Source organism: Gallus gallus, chromosome 6 (genome assembly GCF_016699485.2).
Source record: "Gallus gallus isolate bGalGal1 chromosome 6, bGalGal1.mat.broiler.GRCg7b, whole genome shotgun sequence".
NCBI classification, from domain to species: domain Eukaryota; kingdom Metazoa; phylum Chordata; class Aves; order Galliformes; family Phasianidae; genus Gallus; species Gallus gallus.
Genome location: NC_052537.1, coordinates 10932336 through 10956322, shown reverse-complemented (window position 1 = coordinate 10956322; position 23987 = coordinate 10932336). Strand labels below are relative to the sequence as shown.

Below are 23987 nucleotides of genomic sequence, written 5' to 3'. Positions count from 1 at the left end.
CTTAGGGTGGTCATGGAGTAATGTGGGATGGAGATGCCCATGACGTGCAATGCAGGATCCCCACCTTCCCACTGGGGTGCCCATGGCCACTGCCTATTGATCACAGCAACCACAGCTCTCTGCAGAGTCACAGAACACTTTGCTTGGTTTACTATCTCCCACTGCAGATCACCACAAAGCAGGGTAAAATAACCCAACTGAACAGCAGAACTACCCCCAAGCCGGCTCCTGCTGAAGACAGATGTCAACACGCTGCTCAAAAGTAATTATTTTTATTTCAACTCTATAAAGTATACAACAGGCACTCAGCAATTACAGCTGCAGGGAAAATACAGAGCAAAATGAAAGCGGTTAAGTTTATGAAAAAAGTTCTTAAATCTACATCAAAAGAGTGCAACTGGTTGACAACCGTTGAATGACAGACGGTTTTTCTGACAAACAAAAAACTCTTTTATGTAGAATCCATCGTAACAAGAAAACCAGAGAAATAAGAACACAAAAATAAAGGACCAGTGTCAGAACAGCATGGATTGGACTCAGGACGAGACAACTCCGAACATTTCCCTTTGGCTGCTGACGCCTGGAGCTGCCCGTGTCTCAGCACAGCACCCGCTGTGCCGGTGGGAGAAGTGAGGAAACTCTGGGCAGTTCCGTGGTGGGCTGCGTCCCCCAGGGGGGCATTTGCTTTCGTGGGGGCATTTGGTTTCATGACAGAGAGTCGGTGGCAAGCCGCGTTCAGGTGCTCATCTTTTTTTTCTGGGTGGGATACTGACTGTGGGTTTATAAAAGATGATGGGAGCTGGACTGCACGATGGGCTGGAGCTGCACGGCATAGCGGAACAGGAATACCTGTGTACAGACTGATAGGATGTCATATATTAATTTGACCCGCACATACATTTATACATTTCACAGAAATGACTCTGTATCTCATTAACAGATACACAGCTCTGGTACATTTAACAGAAATAAGAGAACGACTTCATCATTTCTGTAATTCATCAATATTATATAATAAAGGCTTATAAATTGTCAGCAGAAAGAACTGTAAAACGCAGCAAGCTAAGAAAGGACAACATTTTGAGGTGTGTTTGTCTTTGTCATGCAGCATAACACCAAATTTGTATTTTGTTATAGGATGCCATGGATTTAAGGCACTTGCAACAATGCCAGATAGCTATCATGTTCTAAACCTATGGGATGATGAGTAACAGTACAGTCGACATAAAGTTTAATAATACTGACAATTATGACATTAATTCAAGTCTACTTGGATCTAAAAACATTACATTACAAATAAGAAAATGAAGAAGTAATGCCATGGAACTCTAAATAAAAAGTTATATGTGTACCACAAAATATCAACACGAAAATATCTATTTACAGAAATATTTGCTTGTGGTCCTGTTGTTAAATAAGAGTTTGCTATGAATAATGCAGCACTGTAAGAAGCTACAGATCATCTGTCTCTTATGACACCGACCGTAATACACTTGCTTTAAATACGGGAGCTGATATCCCCTTACGTAAACACACCGCCATCCCATATATCAAAAAAGGAGACAAAGAAGAAAGGACAGTAAGTGGGAACACAGAGGCAATCAGTTGTGAATATATATATATATATATATTATGCAACTCAAATATATTACTTATAAATGAAGGCGTCTATAATATACATATGCTAAGTCTGTTGTTTAAAGGGTGCCGAGTAGAGGTGATGGAAGAAGTTGAGTGTGGTGTCTGATACCAAAATAAATTTATATTCAGTACAGTGCATGCCACATGATGCAAGTCTCGTGTGTGGCACAAGGAAAACGGGCAGGAAGGAAGAAAACAATGCATCAGCCCCTTGAAACCTTTCTTACCGTAAGGATTTGAGTTGCCCTGAGAGCCATGGCGCTCTTGGCCACCCTTTGCTCAAAGGCAACTGAGCCTCAGCTGCTCAGTTACACACTGAGACAGCCTATCCTTTCTGTTCTGCAGAAAGCCAACAGATGCACCAATGTTTCTCCTCCATGGCGCCCACAGCATTGAGTGAAAATCTGGAAGGAGGTGGATAACCAACTCAGCTGTAGTGCGGCCGTTGCCCATCTGCCCATCCGTTTGGATGACAGGTGAGTATTTTAGCCCTAGAGTTCAGCGTTTTCAGTGTTTTCAACCCTTCTGTGGAAAAGCAAGTGCTAGTCCTATACAAGAGATACCTGGTAGATGCAGTGACCATCTTTTCCCTACAGTTTTCAAGGCAAACAAATCTTAACATGCATGCTGCACGGGATGAGCAAGCACAGGAATAACCTGGTGTCAAAGTGTGGATGTTGTTGCCCTTCCCTTCTGCACAACTATGGAGAAAATTCAGCAAATGGACTGGGTCTGAAGGGACCCATGACAAGCGAGCTCTGTAGGCTGCTGGCAAGCAGCAGACATTGCGGTTGCTCTAAAAGAAGTGGAGGAAACATCTTTTTAACATTCTCTATTAAGTGGGTCGCTTTCAATAGGAACATGGAAAAGATTCAGCACTGGAGAAAGAATTTTTTCTGAGCACCGGTCAGCAAAAGTTGATCTTTTGACTGCCAATGTATGTAACAGCTCTTGAGATCAAATGGGGCAGCATTTGCTAATTTGGAGGTCTGTTAGAAAACTGATGTTTCTTGACATCATCTTGACGAAGGGATACGCTTCATGTCCCACATATAACACAAGCAGGCATATAGAACAGGATTCTCTTGTTACGCCTGTATAAATGAGAAGAGGCTTCACTAAAGCAAAGGAAAAGTAGTGGAAGCCAGGGGAAGATGTACACACACCACCATCCTTTCCTCCACTCTTTTTTCATACGAGCCGACTTGGCTTTGGCCATCCCCAGCCTTAAACGTGGTCACTGGGGACATGGTGTGCTAGAGAGAAGGCAGGCCAGTAAATCTCACACAAACACATGAAATATCAGGTTTCCATGTTGTTCAACTGACTTTCCTGTGCAACTCCTTCTGACTTAGTTCAGTGAAGCATTAGGATTACATTTTTAAGGGCAATTTAAAGACAGAGCAAGCAAACTGGCCCTCCATCACATATTATGTCATCTTCATCGGCTTTGTAATTAACATGGAAGAGATGCAGACATGGAGATGTAAACTCATCTGTTGTAAGAGAATGATGGAGAACGATGCCTCTTGCTACATATTTCTGAAAAGGTGGCTGACTGAATCGGTATATTCACAGATGAGGGATGTACATAGCACCTATAAAATGCATTATGGGTCTTAGATTTCTCCTTTGGGTTCTGGAAAGTTACAAGTTAAGCTTAGTTTTATGCCTAATAGCTCACTGATAAGACCAGTTGGCTGCTGTCACTTTACTACAGGGCCATTATTTAAGCACTATTTTACATGTGAAACTGAGAGTTTTATGATTTTTTTTTTCATGCACTTACGTATTGGTACCAAAGGAAAGGAGAAAAACACAAACGTCATTATGTTATGTTCTTGGCCGTATGAGAGAAGCGACCCATATTTGCCTTAACAGGATCTAGAGCAGTTGTGCTTTTGTTTCACCAGGTTAAAAAAAAAAATACATCTCAGAAAGAAAGAAGAAGAGTAACATTCAGTCTTGTTATGTATACTGCTTGGAAAGAAAAAGGACAAACTGTACCACTGCTTTGACATAAACTCTTTGACCAGTACAGTTGTGGTCCTCCTTTGTTCCTAGACTGGCCAACAGTGGAAGACCTACCAAGTTGAGTGCGGGAGAAGCCCAAATCCTGTACTGTATTTAGCTACAGCACTTAATAAATTACTACTGATCCTACTGATAAAGCCAGTACCTCGCAGCTAGAATTAATTGTGTCTTACACTATGAATCTTTCAACATTTGTAATTAGAGCGTAGCAAGATCATTGCAGTGATAAAAAACATATTTCTCTACTGGTGAAAGGCTTTGCGTCAGGACCACCATGTCAACTGCTAGATTAAGTCTGAACATAAAACATGAAGAGCACTATTGTCATCTAAGCAATAAGTCCTAATGCCACTGTAGTTACTGTAGCAGCATCAATCAAGGCATCATGGTGACCCCGAGCACGAATCCTCCCCGGTTCTTTCGGTTTCGCTGGCAGCCATGTCCCAGAAAGCTGTCTTCAGCAAGGCAGAAGCAGGTAAGAGAAATACATTAAAAATCTATGTCCCATCCTGAGTTGTCATCAGGGGGTGGTTCATCATTGTCCTCAGGGAAGCTGTCGAAATTGCTTGTGTCTGTTGGAGATGCAACCTGTGGAAAGGACAGTGAAAGAGATGGGGACCGTCACCAGAGCTGTCTTTGGGAACCTCTACAGATCTCTTCATCTTACAACAGCAATCATTCAAAAGTATTTAGTGGGGTTTTTAAATTCTTTTTATTTGCTCTGGTCCCAGAAATACAGCTATGGACCAGAAAACACTAGCTGCAGCAGGCCAGCGAAGTTCCTACTGATGGGAATGACCTAAGCCATTGAGAGACCTCAAGAACTGTCCTACCCATTGGGATAAGATTGGCAGAAAAGACTTGGAATGCCAGGCACACCTTTCTTCCCCAAAGCCCAGAATTCCCAATTTATGGCTTCAGGATCCTGAATTTGAGGATGTGAGCTGGGCCTCTGGTTTGAGTATTCTTCAGCCCATGGAGCCTATCTGAGATACTGATATTCCTAGAGCGTTCCTGAATTTCCAATTATCAAGACTGAGTTTCAACCACTTAATAGGTTTATGAAGGCCATGTACATTTCTTTTATGGTGATAACTTAAACTTTCTTACAATGAGACCATTATATTCAAAACAATTGAGAACAACAACAACAACAACAACAAAAACAATAAAAAAATAGACCAGCAGCTCCCAAGGCCAAAATAATCAGCGACATACTGAAGCAGTATCTTGAGCAGACAGTACAGGCTGAAGAGGACTGCACTTGACATAGCAATGCTGTGCAGGAAACACCTGCCTTATTTTTTAGCCAACCTGCAGTCCATGAGATGTATCTGATACTGGATAATACACTACTCAGCTGCATTTACCAGCTGCTGAAAATGTCTTGGGGAAAAATTGAGTTCCTTGAATATTCAACTCATTGTGAAAACAAACAAAAAATAATACAACTGTATTATGGACATGTTCATTTTCTTTTTTTTTTTCTTTCGTTATCCAAGTCTCTTTACTTTCCTGGTAACAGCACCACTGAGTTGGAGAACCCTCACCCATAGGGTCCTCATCTTCGGTGAGTTCTGAGTTTTGCTTTCCTCCATGGTCCCTTGTGCTGAACCATCTCTCTCTGTTTCTCCTAGCACATCCCTACATGAGTTCTCTCTGGGAGAAGCGTCTCCATCCAAGAGGATAAAGCACAAATGTTGGTACCACCTTCTGGTCTCTTACCAACATAATATCTTGTGAAGAATTACTGCACAGAGATCTGTGTGTCTTTCTTAAAAATAAGAGCTGTGATACAAGACAGCACATCTTTGGAAGAGTCATCATAGACTGAAGCTGTGGTATCAAGGGTCACCTGCTCCCTGAAGCAACGTCCTAGCAGCAGGGTGTAAACTGAGATCGATCCTAAAATCTGATGGAACTAGGGCTAAGAAGTAGCTTTTGATTGCCTCACTGGTAGTACTAAGATTTAAAGAGCTGTGAGAGGCCTATTTCTGAAATAAATGAATAATAACAACAACAACAACAACAAAAAAGCTACTATCCATGTTTAACTGTTTTGGCTCCTTTCTAGCTAAGGAGGGGAGGTGCACTGATGGAAGAAAAAACTGATTTTTTCTCCCAGAGCTTCATGTTTTGGATCACTTTGCAGATATGGCCCTTTCTGAGAGATGGGACTTGTGACAAAGCAGCTGAGCTGGCTGTGGAGAACCAGGCTGAGTGGGACTGGCAGCTTCAGGGCCGGAAAAATGTCAGTGAGGTTCTCTACTTAATGGAGGTACATTCTGGAGAGGATGCCAAGAAGTAATCCTAAAAAAGTGTGCTGGTGCTCACACAATGCTTTCTTGATACCATGTTGTTTCTAGCTGAAAAATCCAAGAAAGTGTGACTTCCTGCAAAAAACACTGGAGAATGGCCTTCCTCTAGGCAGTGCCAAAGGGGCAGAGACCACTTCTGGTGGCAGAGCTGTGTCATGGAGCCATTCATGCTCATGGACAGCAGGCATCACTGAAGTCACCACTGCTGGTTGGTCGGTTGGAGGGGTAGACATGCAGGGTTGCTACATGCACTGGGTAAAAGCAGCATTGTAAATGCTCTTGCTAAGCTAAAAATCCACTAAAACAATTATAAAAACTTCTCTGGGCATTTTCATCTACACTAGCATCCTGCACAATGCACGGGTAAATCAGGAACTGAAACTAGATATAAGGAAGTAAAATTGGTTTCACTGTCTCACTTGAAATGTGGCAAACAAATTAGCAGTTATTGGAAAATTAACAGTCATTACAAATCAGCTTAATAGAAAAAAATGCAGTTTTGATTTATAAAACATTTACAGCCTGTTTGTGGATTCTGCTTTAGGCATTTCCTCTGCTGACTGCCAGTGACTTCGGTAGCCCATAGGGAAAAGGGGGGACACAAAACCCCCTTGCTCTTTCCTAGATGTTAGGAGAACATTGGCATGGCAGATTCAGCCCTGGAGCTGTTCCTGCTGCTGCTGCAGGAGGTACAGGACCACGGGCGGACTGAGCAAAGGGGTGCAATTAAACATGATTGCTAATGTCATTCTCTCGTTGATCCATTGGGAGAGGCATGGAGAGAAAGGGATTAAGTTGAAACAAGAAGGGGAGGCTGCCGAACAGAAGGGGCCAAGGTAATTTCTATCAGCTAATCCTGTTTGGTTTCCCTTTGCAGTGGGCCTTGTGGGTAAAGAGCTCACAAAGACATCAAAGGAAGAGCTTTGCTGCAAAGGAAAACGAGTAGAGCTGTACCTCCAGTCTGCTCCCAGTTAAACATAAACCAGTCAGTAACAGGGCTTTTCATGTAGGACACGGACGCAGGAAAAAAGGGTAACAAGCACAAAAGAAAAGAAGAAGGAAAGGTTAATGCAAAAGAAAGGGAGATGGCATACAAATCCCACTTGCCCATCAAAAAAAGAAAAAAAGAATAAAGGAGAAAGAAAGAGGACACATCTGAGAAAAGGGGTGAAAGTAGCAGCTCCCTGCTGGAATGTGCAAAGGGGATGAAGAAGCATGCGCAGCAGGTGAAAAAGAGAATACCATGTAGTAGTGAGTGATTCTGCCCAGGCAGTCAAGAGCATTTCATCACAGTCATGCCCCTAAAAAGCCTTCTGCTGGAAGAAACTGCCTGGAGACAAAGTGTGGGTGGAAATGTATCTGAATTGACTTCTCAAATTGGTTTTTGCTTTGATTTGTTCTCTGATAAGCACACTGAGATGAAATAAAGCACGTGCTGTTGCCACTTCACTATAGTATACTAGTGTCTGAAGCTCACAAAATTCATGTTACAGAGACATATTGGCTGGAAACGAGAAAGAAGTAAAACTTACACTTGGTATTATAGGAGGTGTCAGTGTCCCTTTTCGTAACCCTTCCCAGTTAAAGCCTTCAAACCATCTGGAAGGGAGAGAAGAATAAAGCAGGTTGGGAAGTTAGACACATGGTTAAAATATCAGATAGTGAAATCTGAATTGCTTAAACAGTAGCTTTTAACTCCTGCAGCCATATTCTTCAAATTGCCTAATTAGCCTTCATCATGTTTGCAATCATGTTCGTATACATTTTCTTGGCTGAAAATGGATTATGTCGCAACCCAGTGGTGACACCATGGCAAGTACAAATTACCAATGATCAGAAGAAAACTGTTCCTCACTGCAGGTGCCCTGGCAGCTGCTCTTTCCTTCCTATGTGGTCAGTCCCTCCCATACAGTCAGACACTAATGTCTAATGGGCAAAAGGGCTAATGCAGTTTGGGCTGAATGGTGAGCTCTGTGCTGAGCTGTGAGTTGAGTCCTCCCCAAAATGTCCATCCAACGCACTTCTAATGCTTTGGGGATGGGAGCAGAGAAGGATGAGCATAGGTGGTTGAGGTAACCCACCTCTGTCGTGGTCCCTAACTTGTCTTTTCCTCTCAAGTAGTGTGAAAGCTCTGCAACAAATTTCTGTGGCAAAACAGAGCTTATAAAATATAACTTAAGAACTCTCTCCTGTCAGACCAAAAGGTTTGATGAATTAACGTTACAGGTGGAAATTAAGTTTGTCGTGGGAGGAGCGAGCCAAAGAAACCTAAGCAGGCAGTGGCAGAGTTGGATTGTTTCCAAACACACTTCTGCATTCAAGAAATTAAAGTATAATGGTCAATGTGCAATGCGTTTTGGTCATAGACAAGGCTATAATCTATAGCAAAACACAGGGGCAAAAAACATGCAACACAAATTCAATTAGACTTTAAAGCACAATAGAAGGGGAAGGTCAAAGAACCTTAAGAAACGTGGGTCGGATGGCTGGAAAGTCACTTACTTGTGCTTTTGGATGTCTTTCACTCCATTTTTCAAGTTCCCTAATCTTTCTGATGGATTGTCCCTTTAAAATAGATAACAAGTTAGGTTACTTTCTTAATCCTTCCAATGACTCATTTCTTTACAAATAAGAGAAAAGTGATGACATTTCATGCATTTACCTGCATAGTTTTTTAATTAAATTAGCAGCATTTTTGGCAATCTTCTTTGGAAATTCAATCATATCAATTCCCCTTAATATTATGTTATAGGTCTTCATAGGGTCTGGGCCTGAGAAAGGGGGACTTCAGAGGGAAAAGAAAAAAAAAAAAGGTTAAAAATTTGTCTTTAGAACAGCACTGAAGCTTGATTAAAGAAGGAAACAAACAAACAAGAAACAAACACCAAGCAAAACACAGCATCCTACTGTGGAATTGTGAATTGAGGAAAGTTAGATGTCAACTAGCAATGGTCTATGACAATTTGTCATCCAAGAGGCTCTGCTATAGTCTGGATTTAAGTGGTACTGGCTGGAAGGAAGTACCAAAGAGTAAAGTCATATTTCCTCAAGCAATATATGCCAAATGTCTTGTTTCCAAGACAGCCCGTGTCCCAGCAGCCTAAGGAACAAGGAGCCAAGATGTGCTTGCTGCCTAATTTTCTATTTCCTGTTGTGACATGCTTTCAGTGGGGATTAATTAGGTTTCCAGTGGTTTAACAGAAAAGGGACAAGTTCAGTGAAGAAGCCTGCTCATGTGTTGCCTTTTGAGAGATCTGCGTGGAAACTGACTTTAAGAAAAATTCATCATGAGGTTCAGGAGCACAGCATTGAAGTTTCACTGTGCCATTCCAGCACACGTCTGCTCTGAATCTTCCCTGTCATCTAATCAGGGTGACAATGGTAGAAATATCTGGATCCTTTTTCAGCAGCTACGCCAGCCCTGATGCCCATACCTGCCAGTCAGGAGTTCATACATTAGGATTCCCAGTGACCAGTAGTCTGCTGAAATATCGTGACCTTTGTTCAGGATGATCTCGGGGGCTACGTACTCTGGAGTTCCACAAAAAGTCCATGTTTTCTTTCCAAATCCTATTTTCTTTGCAAAGCCAAAATCAACCTGCAAAAGGAGGAGAATAGCATCAGAGCAGAGCAAGAGGAGGAATGTCAGCCATGCGCTCGGTTTCTCTTGAAGTGAAGCAAAGCAGAAAGAAGATTTCCTTGTGGGAGTATTATTACAACCAAAACACTGCGGGCTGTTCAAGAACCAGACAACTGCAGTGACCTTTTTGCTGATTTACCCTTCATAGTGCCAAGAGATCCTCATGAGGGAAGAAGAACAAATTCCAATGCCGAACACTTCTTGGAGATGTAACTTCACGTAAGCTTGGGTTGACTATTTTTTTTTTTTTGAAAGTCCCTGTGCAAAGAGCTATTTGGGCTAAATACTTTCTGAAGTATCTAGTGAAAAGTTCAGGTTTCTCTTCTCATCAAAGAGTGGTGCAGTAAAATCAACTCATCTGAAAACACTGCAGAGCACTGGTGGGCTCAGCTTACAACCTATAGCACAGCATAGCATGCTACGGGCAATCATGGAAAATGAGATTACATAGGGGACCAAAGCCATCCTTTGGGGCCTGAGCTGAACTCAGGTTAATAGGCTTAGTGTATTTATAGCTCTGCCCTCCCCTGCCCTGGTACTGTGCTTGCCCAGAGCTGTGGTCTGTAGCACACTCTGCTGTCCCTTGGTGGCTGAAGCGCTCCTACATCTTCCTGCACCTACATCCTAAATTGCCATCCTAAACGGTGACAATCCCACAAGAAGTAGGATCAGTCACGCTGTGGGATCTGAGACTTCCCTGCTTATCACGGATGCAACCAAGGAAATCAAAATGTCTAAGTTGCTAAGGGATGGTGATGGGACTAGCAGTCCCTGGGCTAGATTCTCCTGGTGTAGGGAAAAAGACAGTCTGGTACCTAACCCACCTCATAAGAACCCTCGTTGGAATGCTGCAGAGGACAAACCCTGCTGTCATTCATTAAGCTGAGGGTCACAGTGACACATGCTGGCTGCTACTGGGCCATAAAGGCCCACAGTGGTGATGGTCTGACTTACTGCTCCCTTGGAGCACCGGTCCCAAGTTTCCAAAGGCAGGGAAGAGTCTCCAGCCTAAGAGGTAGAGACATTGCCCCATTGAGACCCTCAGGGGGGGCATCAGCCCCTCTGGGACAGCTTTTTTAGGGCTGCATCCTTCACTGATAGCTTCCTCAGGGCACAGATCTTCCCTAGCTAGAAAGGGAGGTTCCCAAAAACCTGTGAGGCAGCACGTCTTACTAAGGGAATCATAGAATTATAGGATGGCCTGGGTTGATAAGGACTGCAATGCTCATTGAGTTTCAACCCCCTGCTATGTGCAGGGTCGCCAACCAGCAGACCAGGCTGCCCAGAGCCACATCCAGCCTGGCCTTGAATGCCTCCACGGATGGGGCATCCACAACCTCCTTGGGCAACCTGTTCCAGTGTGTCACCACCCTCTGGGTGAAAGTCTGTCTTTTCCTCTTCCCTTTCTGTAGCTTGCAGAAATTACAATGCTATTAAAAATAAAGACATGCCAAATTACAACCCCCTTTCTCAAGTAAGAAGTCTGATGATGGACCATTTTGTGCCATGACAAGGCCATGTTTAAAATCTGCATTAAGAATAACTTTTTTGTTTGTTTTCACAAAGGAACTCACCCAGAAACAACAGCTTGCAAATTATTTTTCACTTGATACCTATAAAGCTCACAAATACAAGTCCTCCTCATTCTTGCCCATATTTTTCAGCTTTTCAGTAGCTTGAAAATAGCTGGATAGATTTCTCCTGCTTCTCTTCTCTAAGCGTTTCCACTTCAGCATTGCTGCCCTGAATTTCAAGCTGATTTCTGGCTACAGAGCCAGAATTAGTGCTCTCCAGCTCAGCCACAGCTTCAGCCTGCAGGAGGTTGGGAAAACATCCCAGTGATGAGTGATGACATGCTGGCCCTGACTGCAACTCAAAATCTACTGGTGGCCATAAGGGACCGGACTGTGGGCTGGATGGTCTCCTCTTCTGATCCCTTATGTCTAATTCTGTGTTCAACACTAGTTGCCTAACACTAGAAAAAAGACAGGAATTATGTCTTTTTTTTTCTTTTTTTTTTTCTTCCAAAGCTAGACATTGCAAGCACTCACCAGTTTGGCATAACCTCGATGATCCAGAATGAGGTTTTCTGGCTTGAGGTCCCTATAAATGATTCCTTTGGAATGCAAATAGGCAAAAGCTTCAACTACGCACGCCGTGTAAAACCTGGTTGTTGAATCCTCAAATGAACCTCTAGGTAAAACAAGAAAGGGAAAGACAATAAAGGGATTTGTACATACAAGACTGAGCTGTTACAATATGCCATTATCACTGCCACTGTGGTGAAGTCAGGGCTTGATTCTTGCAAGGAGTGAACTACCCTACCTGTAATTAATCTATTTTTACACTACCTATAGTATGTATAGTACCTATAGTATATATATATAGTACCTTCACAATTTCTTTTCCTGAACAGCCTAAAACCATACAGTAGGCCAGTCCAACCTCTTCCCTTAGCAGACTTCATCCTGCTGCTAAAATATCTATACAGGTCAGAAGAATCACTTGATATGTGGAAAGTGACCGCTAAACTGACTTCTTCTACACATAAATTTATATGCATGTCTCTTTAAGAAGTTAGCATATATCAAACATTTGGATCTAAAATGTTTTCTTTTACATTTTGTAAAAGATAAAATTTACAGATAAGCATCTTCTATGCAAAAGGTGATTTCTGGATAATAAACTTTGACTCTTGGGTGAGAAAATGATTTTGAGCTATGGAGATCAAAAGCTCCCATAATAATGTTCCCAACTGAGACAAAAGACAAAACACAGTTGTTGGTAAGTGTTAATCATAAATTCAGCATAAGGTGCACTTTCAGATGCTGGTTTCAGTACAGTTTGCAAGGAGTTTTCAGAAGCACAACCCATTCCGTTGCCTGCCATAAGCTGGTGGCTGAACTCAAGGGCAGCTCTAAGCTAGGTGGCAGCAGAACCACAACTTACAGCTGAGAGAATTCAAGATGGAATTACCAGACTCTGACAAAGATGAAGAATACATTTCAGCACTTGCTAACTTTGCTACTCCGCTCATTTTAGTGGTCCAGAGATGGTGTTAGGAAAAGGAAAGAGTTATAAAAATTCATTATGGATAATTAATTAAAAGGAATTTTATATTTGCTTCATCAATCTTTACAACGCATTTCCTTTGCTTTTCAAATGTAATTAAACTATGTTCCAATTACGATTCTACTACATAGCTGTCTGTGATTCTTGCCCGCAGTGCTGTCATGTGCACGTACCACACACACTGCACAGCCACCTCCCTCTTCCCTGCACACACACATCTAAACCAAAATGCTACAAGGTCAAATCCTCCGAGGACAGGAAATACCAGCACCACATTTGCTCGTGCATTGCGACACGGTATTTCATTACATGCTTTCAGACTATTTTTTTCCATGGCACTTCTGTGCCCCAACACCATGGTGCTCGGCTATGGCTTCAGTACATGATCTTGGCTCCCAGGCTGGAGACAACCTAAACCAGTCCCAAGTGTATTCTCAGTAGTAACTGGATTCCCTTTGACTCTAGTTAACTGCATAGGAGAACATCATTTCTTCACCTTCTGGGGAACGTAAATTAAACCCAGAATGGTAAGACCCAGGTTTTGCCTGTGAAGGATAAAGGCTCTTGGTTATCTGAAGGCATATTAAAAAATATTCCACTTGTCATGACAGCAATTGCTTAAAACTCACCTGTCCCTGAGAATTGTCCAGAGCTCTCCACCTAGACAGGCTTCCATCAGCATGTACAGGTACTTGCTGTCCTTGAACGTCCTGTAGAGCCTATGGGGAACAAGAAAGTAATAGAAGATTCACAATAAAAGTCAAACACCAATCATTCCCACTTCTCACAGACCATGTGCTTCACGTCAGGAAGCAAAAGAATGAGGGGGATCTTACAGACCTAGTGCTGTGCCTAGGGAGGTCAATTCAGTCCTCATCAGTCCTTCGTATCACGAGGGAAATAATTCAGCAGAGAAGGATGGGCATTTGAATGAAGTGTATTGCAGCAAAAGGAGAGGTCATAATGAGTACTAAATAAAGTCTGACATTTCAAATGGCATAACCTGACACTTGGCTTTCCAGATTCTCTTGAAAGAGAAGTTTCCCTACCACTTTAATAATGTCTATGTAATCTTTTTTCTTCACACTACAGCTACAGCTGTAGATCTGCTGTCTTTAACCATTTCAAGGAAGTGCTGCCCCATTTTTCATTTCAGAACTTAAAACCACTGATCTGGTCAACTAAACAAAATCTGCTGACATTTAGGTATCTAAAAGTGTCCTTTCTCTTCCTCCTACGGACTCACTGTGGAGGAAAATTTGCCTAAAGACACATTCATAAACCCATCCTCTTTCTCAACTGTCATCTGAAGCATACAGCGAAATCCCAGCTCTGTGTTTAATGTGATGGATTAAACAAACACAGCTACAAAACTGGAAATGAGCATAAGGAATTCATTGTCAGCTGCTTTATTAAATTTCAATATCATACTAGTTCTCCCCTCCTGGAGCTCAGGATAGCAGCAGTATCTCAAAGACCTGCAGGAGGACAGGAGAAGAGGGAGGAGGAGTTTGCTTTGGCAGGGAAGGGGAATCTATCAGCTCTTCCAAGTCAGTGATAAATACAGTTATACATTTTTTATGGGTCTATGTGATAGTCCAGAGGTTAAAAAAAAAAACAATTAAGAAAGTGATGTAGGCAAGGCTTTGGGTACCTGCTGATTAGGACAGGGTCTGATGCTGCTGCCTGGATCAATCCTAATTTTCCTTTGCCTTCATGTGCATTAGTGGTCACAGGAAAAAAAAGCAAATCACTGAGTGCACTCCGTGCTTACCTACTTGTGAAATATTCTGTACCTAAAACATACTATTTGTGGCCAAAACAAAATTTAATGGAGAAAAACTGAACCTGTGTTTCAGAGCTTCTTTGAATATATTACCCATGTTGACATCTAGAACCTAAAACCTCAGGTATCTGTCCCAGAAATGCTGAAACAAACTAGCTGACCATTCCATAAGATTTACAGATCATGAGTAACTAAATATTTTAGATTGTATGTTAGTTTAAATGCTACTGAAATAAGGCACTACTTTCTCTAGCTAAGGCAGCTCTACTGAAAAATTCCTTTCCAGAGAACATTATGGGCATCAAATCTGGCCAATCAAATGTTGTTTATCGACTTTAATAGGAGCACGAAGTTTACACGTGGAATGTACAACGTGAAGTATGAAACCACAGTATTTCAGCAGATCAAGCAGTCTGAAGTCTGAAATGTCACAATATTGGAATTCATTCCTTTATTCATTTTCTTACTCATCTAAATATTTGCAGAACTCCTGCAGGCATCCGTGGCTCAACACTTGTTTGCCCCTTCACCAAATCCACACACTGTGTTTTGTTCTGTAAGGCTATTAGTTTCAATATCAGTAAGTCTTACTGAGAGCTATTTGGCCTCTTCTGCCATCTTGCCCAGTTTAATGCATTTAAATCACTTTAATAAAATACTTTTCCAAGACTTTTCACAAATAGTTTCGTGATGAAATAGGAAAATATTATTTCAGCAATGTTGTCTTCCTTGTCCTGATATCCCAGAGACTGTGTCCTTGCTTCAAGATCATTTTAAATCCACCTTTCACCCGACATCTCAAAACACAATCAGTCTACCAAAATGGCAACATTTTTTATTGCAGTACCCAGAAAAAAAAAAAAAAAAATTAGCTCAGCTACTGGCCTGGCCCAAAAAAGGCTATAAAACAGCTATGAATAAATTTAGGACACAAACTAGGAGACAACACCAAATCCCTTGGAGTTGAAAGCAAAGGGGAAAAGCAGGCATAGAGTTTGATAAACCAGTGAAGATTTTCTAGTTTCCAGCCTATGCAACAAAAAATTTGGGCTTTATGGCTTAGAAAGTCCCATCCCAGTGCAGGATTTGCAAGGGGTATTAAAAGTGTCTGGGAGAGGCTTATTACTATAAAGAACAGGAATTAGTGCACGGTATGGAAAGAAAAGAGCAGACTGAGTTTGGGGATATTGCCTTCATCTGAACTGCCTGCTTTGTGAGTGGTGTTTCGCAGTCATTTTACATGTCTATGCAAATAAAATTATATAAAGTGTAATATCATATCAATATATATAGCGATGTTATAGATTCAGACAGGCACAAGAGACACATATGTATAAATGACTGGACAGAGCAGCAGCAGGTAACTCAAGTCTGACTGAAGTCCTCTATGCAGGAGTGCTGGGAAGGCTGCATCAAACTAAAAGCTGGGTTTTGATTGAAACTGTCAGGCCATGAAGCAGAGGAAAAAGCTGTTCCTTCACCCTGTCTTCTTGTAACCTTTTCCCTTTTCGGGCTTAGTTTGGAACAGGAAAAGGTTTGGGATCGTTTATCGCATCACTGTTTCTCAGCACTCTGCCCTAGACCTGTGGCTACTGCATCCTTTTTTCCACTCACTTATTGAAAGAGTAAAAAAAGTGAGAATGAAGAAACTCTGGTGTATTTATTTTATTAGCCATGAACACAGTGGCTCTGTCAGCAAATGTCTGTAGGCTCAGCCTTTTATTTAGGAGTGGGTATTTTGGAAACGGTGTCAAGATATCCCTCCAGTCTGCTGTCCGTGCATTTCACCTCGCTTTACATCAACATACTAAGCCAGCTCAGGCTTCAGAAAATAGATCTATTTGCTGAAATAGCCTGCAAGGTGTATTTGGCTCTAGCCTAGGTAACAGGAGCGTGTTTGTGAATCGAATGTTACAGAAGGAAACTGCAGCAGGGTACGATGTCAGCGTGCAGTTGTCACCAATGAATCACACATAGGTGAAGCCTGGGCTTCTGGGGAATCCCAGGGATCAGGCAGGCTTTTGGCCAATGCTTGCAGCAGTTCTGCATGTGAAGGAAATACCCCCTTAGCAGCTGATGGGTGGCCGGCCCTGCCATACACTTCGACTTGCACTTTGTCACAGGGGTTTGGTTTCTATCCTGAGTTAGTATGCCTCCCTGGAGCTCTTTTTGGGAGAGGGATTGATCTCCTCCAGCAGCAGTCAAGGGCTTCAGGCATCCTGAAGCATCCTTGGATTAAACAAGATGTCTTTCTGTTAGATAGCACCAGTTTGGGGAGATGCGTTACTCTGTAAGAGGTTCTGACCACCCAGTGTTCTGATCCTGACCTAAAACATATAAGGAACTGTCTCTGCTTCCTGATGAGAGATAGTCATGATCTTAAAGCATCAGAAAACTCAGCTGCTAGGGTAAAAACAAATAAAAATGACTGGCACCTGTTTTTATTCACTGAAGAATTGCATTTGCTAAAGTTTTTAGGAGGCATATGATTTTAGCACATTTACTCATGATGAGTCAATGGACCTTGAACTGAAGCTAATGAGCTAGTATACCCTAAAGAGAAGTACAGCTATTTATTCACATGACAGCGCAGGATCTCCAAAGATTAAACCCTGCCTTCCAGCTTCCTTTTGTGACATGGAAAATTCAGAATAAAGAGGAAAATGCTTACTGAGCAGGGCAAACCCTGAGTGTATGTCCGGTGTGTATGCCTACACGGAGCATCACAGGCTGCCATCAGCAAACTCTGCCCATGCTCTGCGCTGGTGATGGTTGTGCTCCAGAAGCCACAGAGCCATGTCAGCAAGGCACAGGGCCCAAGCAAACCAGTTAAGGCACAGGTTTAGTTTAGGTTTGGGAAGAAGTTCTCCATTCCCTATGAGCCTGGACCTTATTCTATGAACTACATTTGCAGTCACCAGCAGGGAAGCTAAGGCTGAAGTGCCCTTTTAATGGTGCACGGGTTATTCCTATGGAGTTTAATCAGCTGCTGTGGCTGGCTGTGCTGTGCTCCAGCATTGACAGATGGACATTACCTCACGATGAAGTCTGAGTGAGCGCTCTGCATGATCTGCTTCTCCGAGCGGATGTGCTCCTGCTGCCTTGTGTCCACTATGTGACGTTTCTTCAGGATCTTCATCGCAAACGTCTTCGTCTCTTCACTTTTCAACTGGACCTTGGGTAAAGTAGGCAAACACGCTGGTTAGAAGCAGGGCGCTAAGTTAACTGCATGGGCCCACCACCCTGCCTTCAGAAAAGCTCACAACCAAATTTCCTGCTTGGAAAGTACCATGTAGTTGATTTCTCAAACCACTGCTACTCAACCCAGGTAATGCTGATTGCTACTAGGGTATGCTGTTAAGCTGAAAAGCCATTTCCAAAACTCGTTGTTGAAGGTAAAACACAAGTGTCAGCATTACTCTCAAGTCAGAAGATGTTTCTAGCTAAAGTACAGTTTTCGTAAGGCCTCCCATAAGTAGTAACACATGCACTGCCTCTGGCTGGGAAATGCAGCCCTTGGATGTTTTTAAGGGATGAGTAGAGCTGGCTTTATAACTGCACCGCTTTGTCACGTCTTTACTTTTAACCTTAAGCCTCAGCCACCTATTTTTAGCCCAAATTCCGGAGATGAGGCCGAAGGGAGCTGTTTGCTTGTTCACCAATGTTACCCTGGTAACTTCTGAGCCTCGAGTCATTCCCAGCTCTGAGCAACAGGTAGGAATCCCCGAAAGAATTACAACTGAGTCACCCTTTCCATTTTGGACGTCCCCTCTTGTCGCTGAATCATAGAATATCTCAAGTTGGCAGAAACCCCCAAGGACCATCACGTCCAACTCTGGGTTCCACACAGCACTACCCAAACCCTATGTCTGAGAGCAGTGCTCAAACAGTCCCTGAACTCCAGCACTCAAGGCTGTGCCCACTGCCCTGCACAGCCCATTCCCTGCCCACCGCCCTCTGGGGCAGAGCCTTTCCCTCATGCCCACCTGCCCCTGCCTCTCCACACTAGCAAACAAGAGAAAACCTCATCACTGGCCTACCAAGCCTCCTAATTAGCTCACATCACCACTACAGACCTTGTTACTGCCTGCTAGAACCAAAGCAGCACAACTTCACGATGTGTAGTTTGCATGACACGGTTTAGGACTGTGGAACTGAATTGAGTCAGGAAAGAAGATGGAATGAACTTCCTGATGTCTCATAGCTTTCCCAGAACACCTGTGGACATCTCAATTTTTGCCACAGTTTTGCTACTGCATTCAGAAAAGCACCCTGCTGTTGCAGGGTCTGACTGGCAGGTCTGTATTCTCTGCTCTTGGTGCAACATTGGTGTGCGTGAGTATACATGTTAATAAGTAAGAATGTATGTACATACATGTGCATGTATTTATCTGTTTTAAAACCTCTTGGGGTTTCTGTCCTCAGATTTGTGGTGACTCATTTTCCCTGCAGCCACAAGTATTTTCATTCCCACATGAAACTTGTTTTTCCAAAGGCACTGTTCTGCATTTCACACCGAGACTCATTATCTTTGCATGAAGTCTGTGATCACCATTTAATCGTCATGGAGACAGGGTAGCAAAGCCTAAACAATCCACATAAAATAAAGAAAAACATGTTTCCTCATCTCCGAGGTTATTTACTGAGTTCTCTGGTTATTTATTGAACTGATGCTGTACAAAGATGCTCTGCCGTACCACGATGCGTTTTGACCACAGGTCAAAGCAGAATGAAATTCTGCATTTACTGCTGACTGAAGATGATAAAAGATGGTTTTGGTTTGGGGCTAGGGCTTTTTCTTAGTTTCTTTCATTTTGAATAAATGGCATATGAACTTTAGTACAACTGTTTGAACAAAGTCATTTGACACTGATCTAAATCAAAGCAGGATGTTTGACGGAAGCGCGGAGATTAGGGAGGTGATACAGGGAAAGAAACAATAATGAAGTAAAGAACAACTTAGGCTGACTGCAATTTACCAAATCTTGCAAAAAATAATAATAATAAATTCAGTTTTTATTATGATAAAAATGGACTTCTGGAGAACTTTTATCCCTCTTACTTTTGATGGCAGTTTGGATTGCTGGGCTTCCCTTCAGATTCACCCACCCAGTGAAGTGAATCAGATGCCAAGAAAATTATTTCAAGCAAGAGTCCATGCAAATCCGTATCACGTGTTACAGATCAGATCCGTTTTTTTTTTTTTTTAGCATGCATTTTTCACAGTTAGGTTGTCCAGACACAAAGAATAAGTGAACACGAGAGCCAAGAAAGTAGCTCCGCTAGCAAATCTGAACACTTCTCAGGCAATCTGAACAGGAAGCATTGTTAATACAATTATATTTAGCACTTCTAAACTTGCTCAGAGCACAAATCCCTAGCTCTCTAATGTTCATCTTCATTAGACGTCAGTGTTAAAAATAAACATGACAGCTGGGTGGAGCCTCAGATCGCTGCATTCCAATAAAGGGTAAGATGAACAAACCTCAATTTGTTCATTTTTGCTGTATCATTTTAATACCACAGGTTTTGACTGCTATTCCTTCCTTAAATAAAAAATAAAAAGGAATCCTGTTCTTTCAGGGATGCCTGGGCTCTAAGAAAGAGCCTGTTTTCCTATACTTGTATACCTCCAAAAGAAGTACAGGAAAAGAAAGTACTATAAGGGAGCAAAAGGCAGCATTTGTATTCAGTGCTTTATAATGTTATCACTGCCATAAACGTTTAAATATAGAACAAACATGCAACCACAATTACCTAATGCAAGACTCTGACCTTATGCCACAGGAGAATTTGATAAATTTTCCATTGCTACTCATGATGTGCTTCATAATGCAGAGGATTTACAAGAGTTTGAGAGCACGGGGGGATTAATTTGCATTAAATGTGCTGATGCACTGAAACATACCACTGAGGTACTCAATCTAAGGCTTAAATTTTGGATCACCTTCTTTCCTATGTTTTTCTCTGAGCTCGTTGTCCACACGGACAATGAATCCTGAATTCATTGGATTCAATGAATCCAGACTACTTCAACATGCCTTCCCCTTGGTTTGGGGTTTCTGCTGCCACTGCTGAATGTGATAACTGTGATGATGGCTTTACGGTGTAAAGCTGGTGATCTCCATGTCATTTTTACTATTCCTATAAACAGTGATATTTAATATTAAGCTCCTGATAGTTTATAGGAAAAAAAAATGTATCTGATCTTAACCTCATTTCAAAAGTAGAAAAAAAAAAAAATCCAGAAGCTACCTGGACTTTTTACTTCAAAAGACAAGATTCATGTTGAGATGCTGAGAACGGGCTAAGAACACCCCGTCCTTCAAATGTAATGAAAAAAATATTGCACATGAAGCCACAAAACCACAAAGATTTTGTCTCCCATCTCAGAAGGAGGTGGATATGCCAGGCAGGAAGCTCAGCCTTCCAAACAAACCCACCACAAAAATCTCCTAAATGCTTAAGAGAAGAGGAAAAGCATGCAGTTTTCCAAGGCCGGCAGCTTGCAAAGGAGTCATCTTTGCTACACACTTGGGAGATCAGAGCTGACACAATTTGAAGAAACATCTTAAATATCAAAGGCCCCAGGACCATTGATTTGGTGGAGACCCGCTGGAGCCTTCAGTTTCAATCATTCTTGAGTGAGATGGTTGACACAGAGTAACTACCAGCCTTTATCTTTCTCTGGTTTTTGCAAGTAAAAAGAATTTCTGGCCCCTTCTCCCTGTTTTTCACCCCGCTCCTCGCTCTGTCTTTAAATACTCATTGCCTTTTCACCAGTGCAAAAATCCCCAAAATGATCTCTCTGGGAGATACTGTGCAGTAATGGTAGGACACTGTTTGCCAGTGTAAATATCCACATTCACTGATAAAATTGTTGTCTCTTTTCCTGAAAAGGTAGGGGAAAAGAAAAAAAAAGCAGGCTGAAGAGCAAACCACCATCCTTTTTGGTGCAAAAGTCCCCAGAATACTGAATCCTCATAAACCTATAGGTGCTAGCAATGTTCTCCCAGTGGGACTCCCTGATGGTGAATCTGTGTGACCTCTTGCCCTGTGTTAGAAATGAATCTCTGGAGGAAGACATAAACCTTTTCATCTGTTGAATAGAAATATATTATCTCTTCAAAAGACAAGAAAATTCAATAAAGAGCATGGTCAAATAAAGCCAAACACCACAGTGAAGAAGTGATGTACAAAACCAGAGACATGAGGAGTAAAATTGATTGGAACAGGTCATTTTGCAGGATTCTTATGCAGGAAATGATCTGCATCCCAGTGATGAAAATAACAGCAGATATCTTGTTTGTAACTAAATGAGTCCATTTTTGAAGCAAAAATATAATAAAAAAGAAATAGTTGCTTTTATTTTGCATACACAGATATTTTGCCTATATGTATAAGATAAATATGTAAATGTACATAAATACACACATACGTATTTTGCAACATATTCTGGTCCAAATGCTGCAGTGATGGGATACATGGGATAACACAGTCAGATTTGGAGCCACAGCTGTACCATTCTGTAGGTACTAACTGGGAAGGCTACATAGGAACGAACAGACTCCAGCCTTTTATCATAGAATCATAGAATGGCTTGAGTTGGAAGGGACCTCAAAGCCCATCCAGTTCCAACCCCCTGCTATCCCCATTGAGTCATTGCCTCCCCTCTCCTCTTTGCTGTGATTCAGCATGATGCCCATGCCCAGGTCAGCAGGCACTTTTTGGCAGCCTGAGTCATCACAATGAAGCGACCCAAACAGATGGGCCACATACATTCAAAGAAAGTCCCTGAAGAGGATCTGAGATCAAGTTAAGGAAATGGGCTTCATTTTGCTGCCAATAATTTCAATTCACAGGACTACATTTAACTTTTCAGCACTGAAAAAATAATGCTGCTATGGTAAAGAAAGCTGAAAAAATCCATTATGAAGGGGGGGGTGAAGATGTGTTGGAAGTGGAATGCTGCAAGGATGGGAAAAGATGCAAGCATGGGTGAGGAGAGAACAGGAAGAGAAAAGAAGTGGAGAAAGAGAAGGAAAACAATTAGGGCAACAGAAGAGATCCAGTCTCCTTTTCTATTTCTACAGAGCTTCTCCTGGCCTCTCTGGCCTTATGTAGAAATACTAGAACCACTCCAAAAATGTTGTTTTGCTTTATGCTGTACAAACTTCTGCAACTTCTGAAATGCGGTGCACTCAAGGCCTGATTTGTTAACACAGCTATAATTCACTTACAAATAAATATGGTTTTACCTTAGTGCCTTTTCAGGCTTTTTGGAAAAGTGGATACAAAATCCAAGCCTCAAATGAAAGAGCAAATGCATGTATCTGTGTGCTTCTTATCCTTCCTCTTTCTGTTTCTTCACAGATTTATCTGTCTCTCCGTATGTTTATCATAAATCATATATGTATGTGCATGATGTAAAATCCACAGCGTTAGCAATTTCTGTGCAACTTCAGTGAGAACTGAAACGGTAAAATATAAGCTGACCTTTACACTTTGATAAATATTCACCAGAATGTAGAACAAGCCCCAAAAGAAGGTTTGACTCTCAATGAGGACGGGTGAGGTGCCTCAGCCTTGTCATATTCCAGACGTAGACTGAGGACATACTATTTTGACTGCCTTGTCTTCTGTTCCTCTATGAACTCCTTGGAGGAGCAGACCATAAAGAATGTCTCTTGAATTCCCCTTTATTGCAGAGGTTGTGCCTCTGGGTTGCAGCCTTTACTTGGCTGGATTTTCCAAGAAGCCCTACGATTGTGCATTTTCTCTACAGAGCTGCTACAGATGTCTTCCTCTGTGATACTCTTGTCCAGACACTTACAGCCGTGAAAGACATGAAAGAGCAACAGACCCATCTACATGAAAGCAGGCCTGAACACACTTAATCCTTCCTTCATTTTTGCAGCTAAAATTAAAGTTACACTGAAAAATCCCCAGATTCTAACAGACAGAATGGATGTACTTGAACATGAGCACTATGATCACAAAAACTTTGCTCATAAGCTTCAGAGTGTTCTGCTAATCCTCAGGGCAGCTGGCCTGGCTCCCAGCTAAATGAGAACATACAGTGTGCGGAGTTTTCATGAGTAAAAATACGTATTTTACTCTGGAGATGTGGCTTTTTCTAAACTCTCAGCAACAGTGATTCTTCAGGAGATGGCCACAGACTTTTCTTGCAGATCTTGTGTACACCACTCACAGGCAAGTTCTTGCTGCTGTCTGCTGCTGAACACCCCCTGTGGGCACAGTGATACCTCGATATCAACAAAGATGGTACTTTAAGCACTTTCCCATAGGACTTTTGCTAGCTGCAGCGTGTGTGCAATATTTGGGAGGAATGTAGAAATCAGTGCTATCATGAAACGTGAGTATCTTTGCATCACAGTTCGGGAGATGAAGTGCAAATGCTTTTGCTTGCTAGGCATGTACAGGGTCCTTTATTTTCCAGATAGATGCATTTGAACCAACAAAAATAGCAGCAGCT

At 42.1% G+C, this 23987-nt stretch overlaps 1 protein-coding gene across 4 annotated transcripts in view; it reads right to left on the bottom strand.

The window, feature by feature from the left end:
* Window positions 1-256: 256 nt before the first annotated feature.
* PRKG1 (protein kinase, cGMP-dependent, type I) overlaps window positions 257-23987 on the bottom strand; it is a 390857-nt gene continuing 367126 nt past the window's right edge. For all 4 annotated transcript variants that reach the window (XM_003641459.6, XM_046943176.1, XM_015278706.4 and 1 more), the window contains 8 exons: window positions 17527-17666; window positions 13335-13424; window positions 11685-11826; window positions 9428-9591; window positions 8656-8778; window positions 8496-8558; window positions 7526-7592; window positions 257-4263 (listed from right to left, as the gene is read on the bottom strand). In XM_003641459.6, coding sequence (XP_003641507.2) covers window positions 4165-4263; window positions 7526-7592; window positions 8496-8558; window positions 8656-8778; window positions 9428-9591; window positions 11685-11826; window positions 13335-13424; window positions 17527-17666 — 888 coding nt within the window. In that variant the 3' untranslated portion in view covers window positions 257-4164. The remainder of the gene's footprint in view (window positions 4264-7525; window positions 7593-8495; window positions 8559-8655; window positions 8779-9427; window positions 9592-11684; window positions 11827-13334; window positions 13425-17526; window positions 17667-23987) is intronic.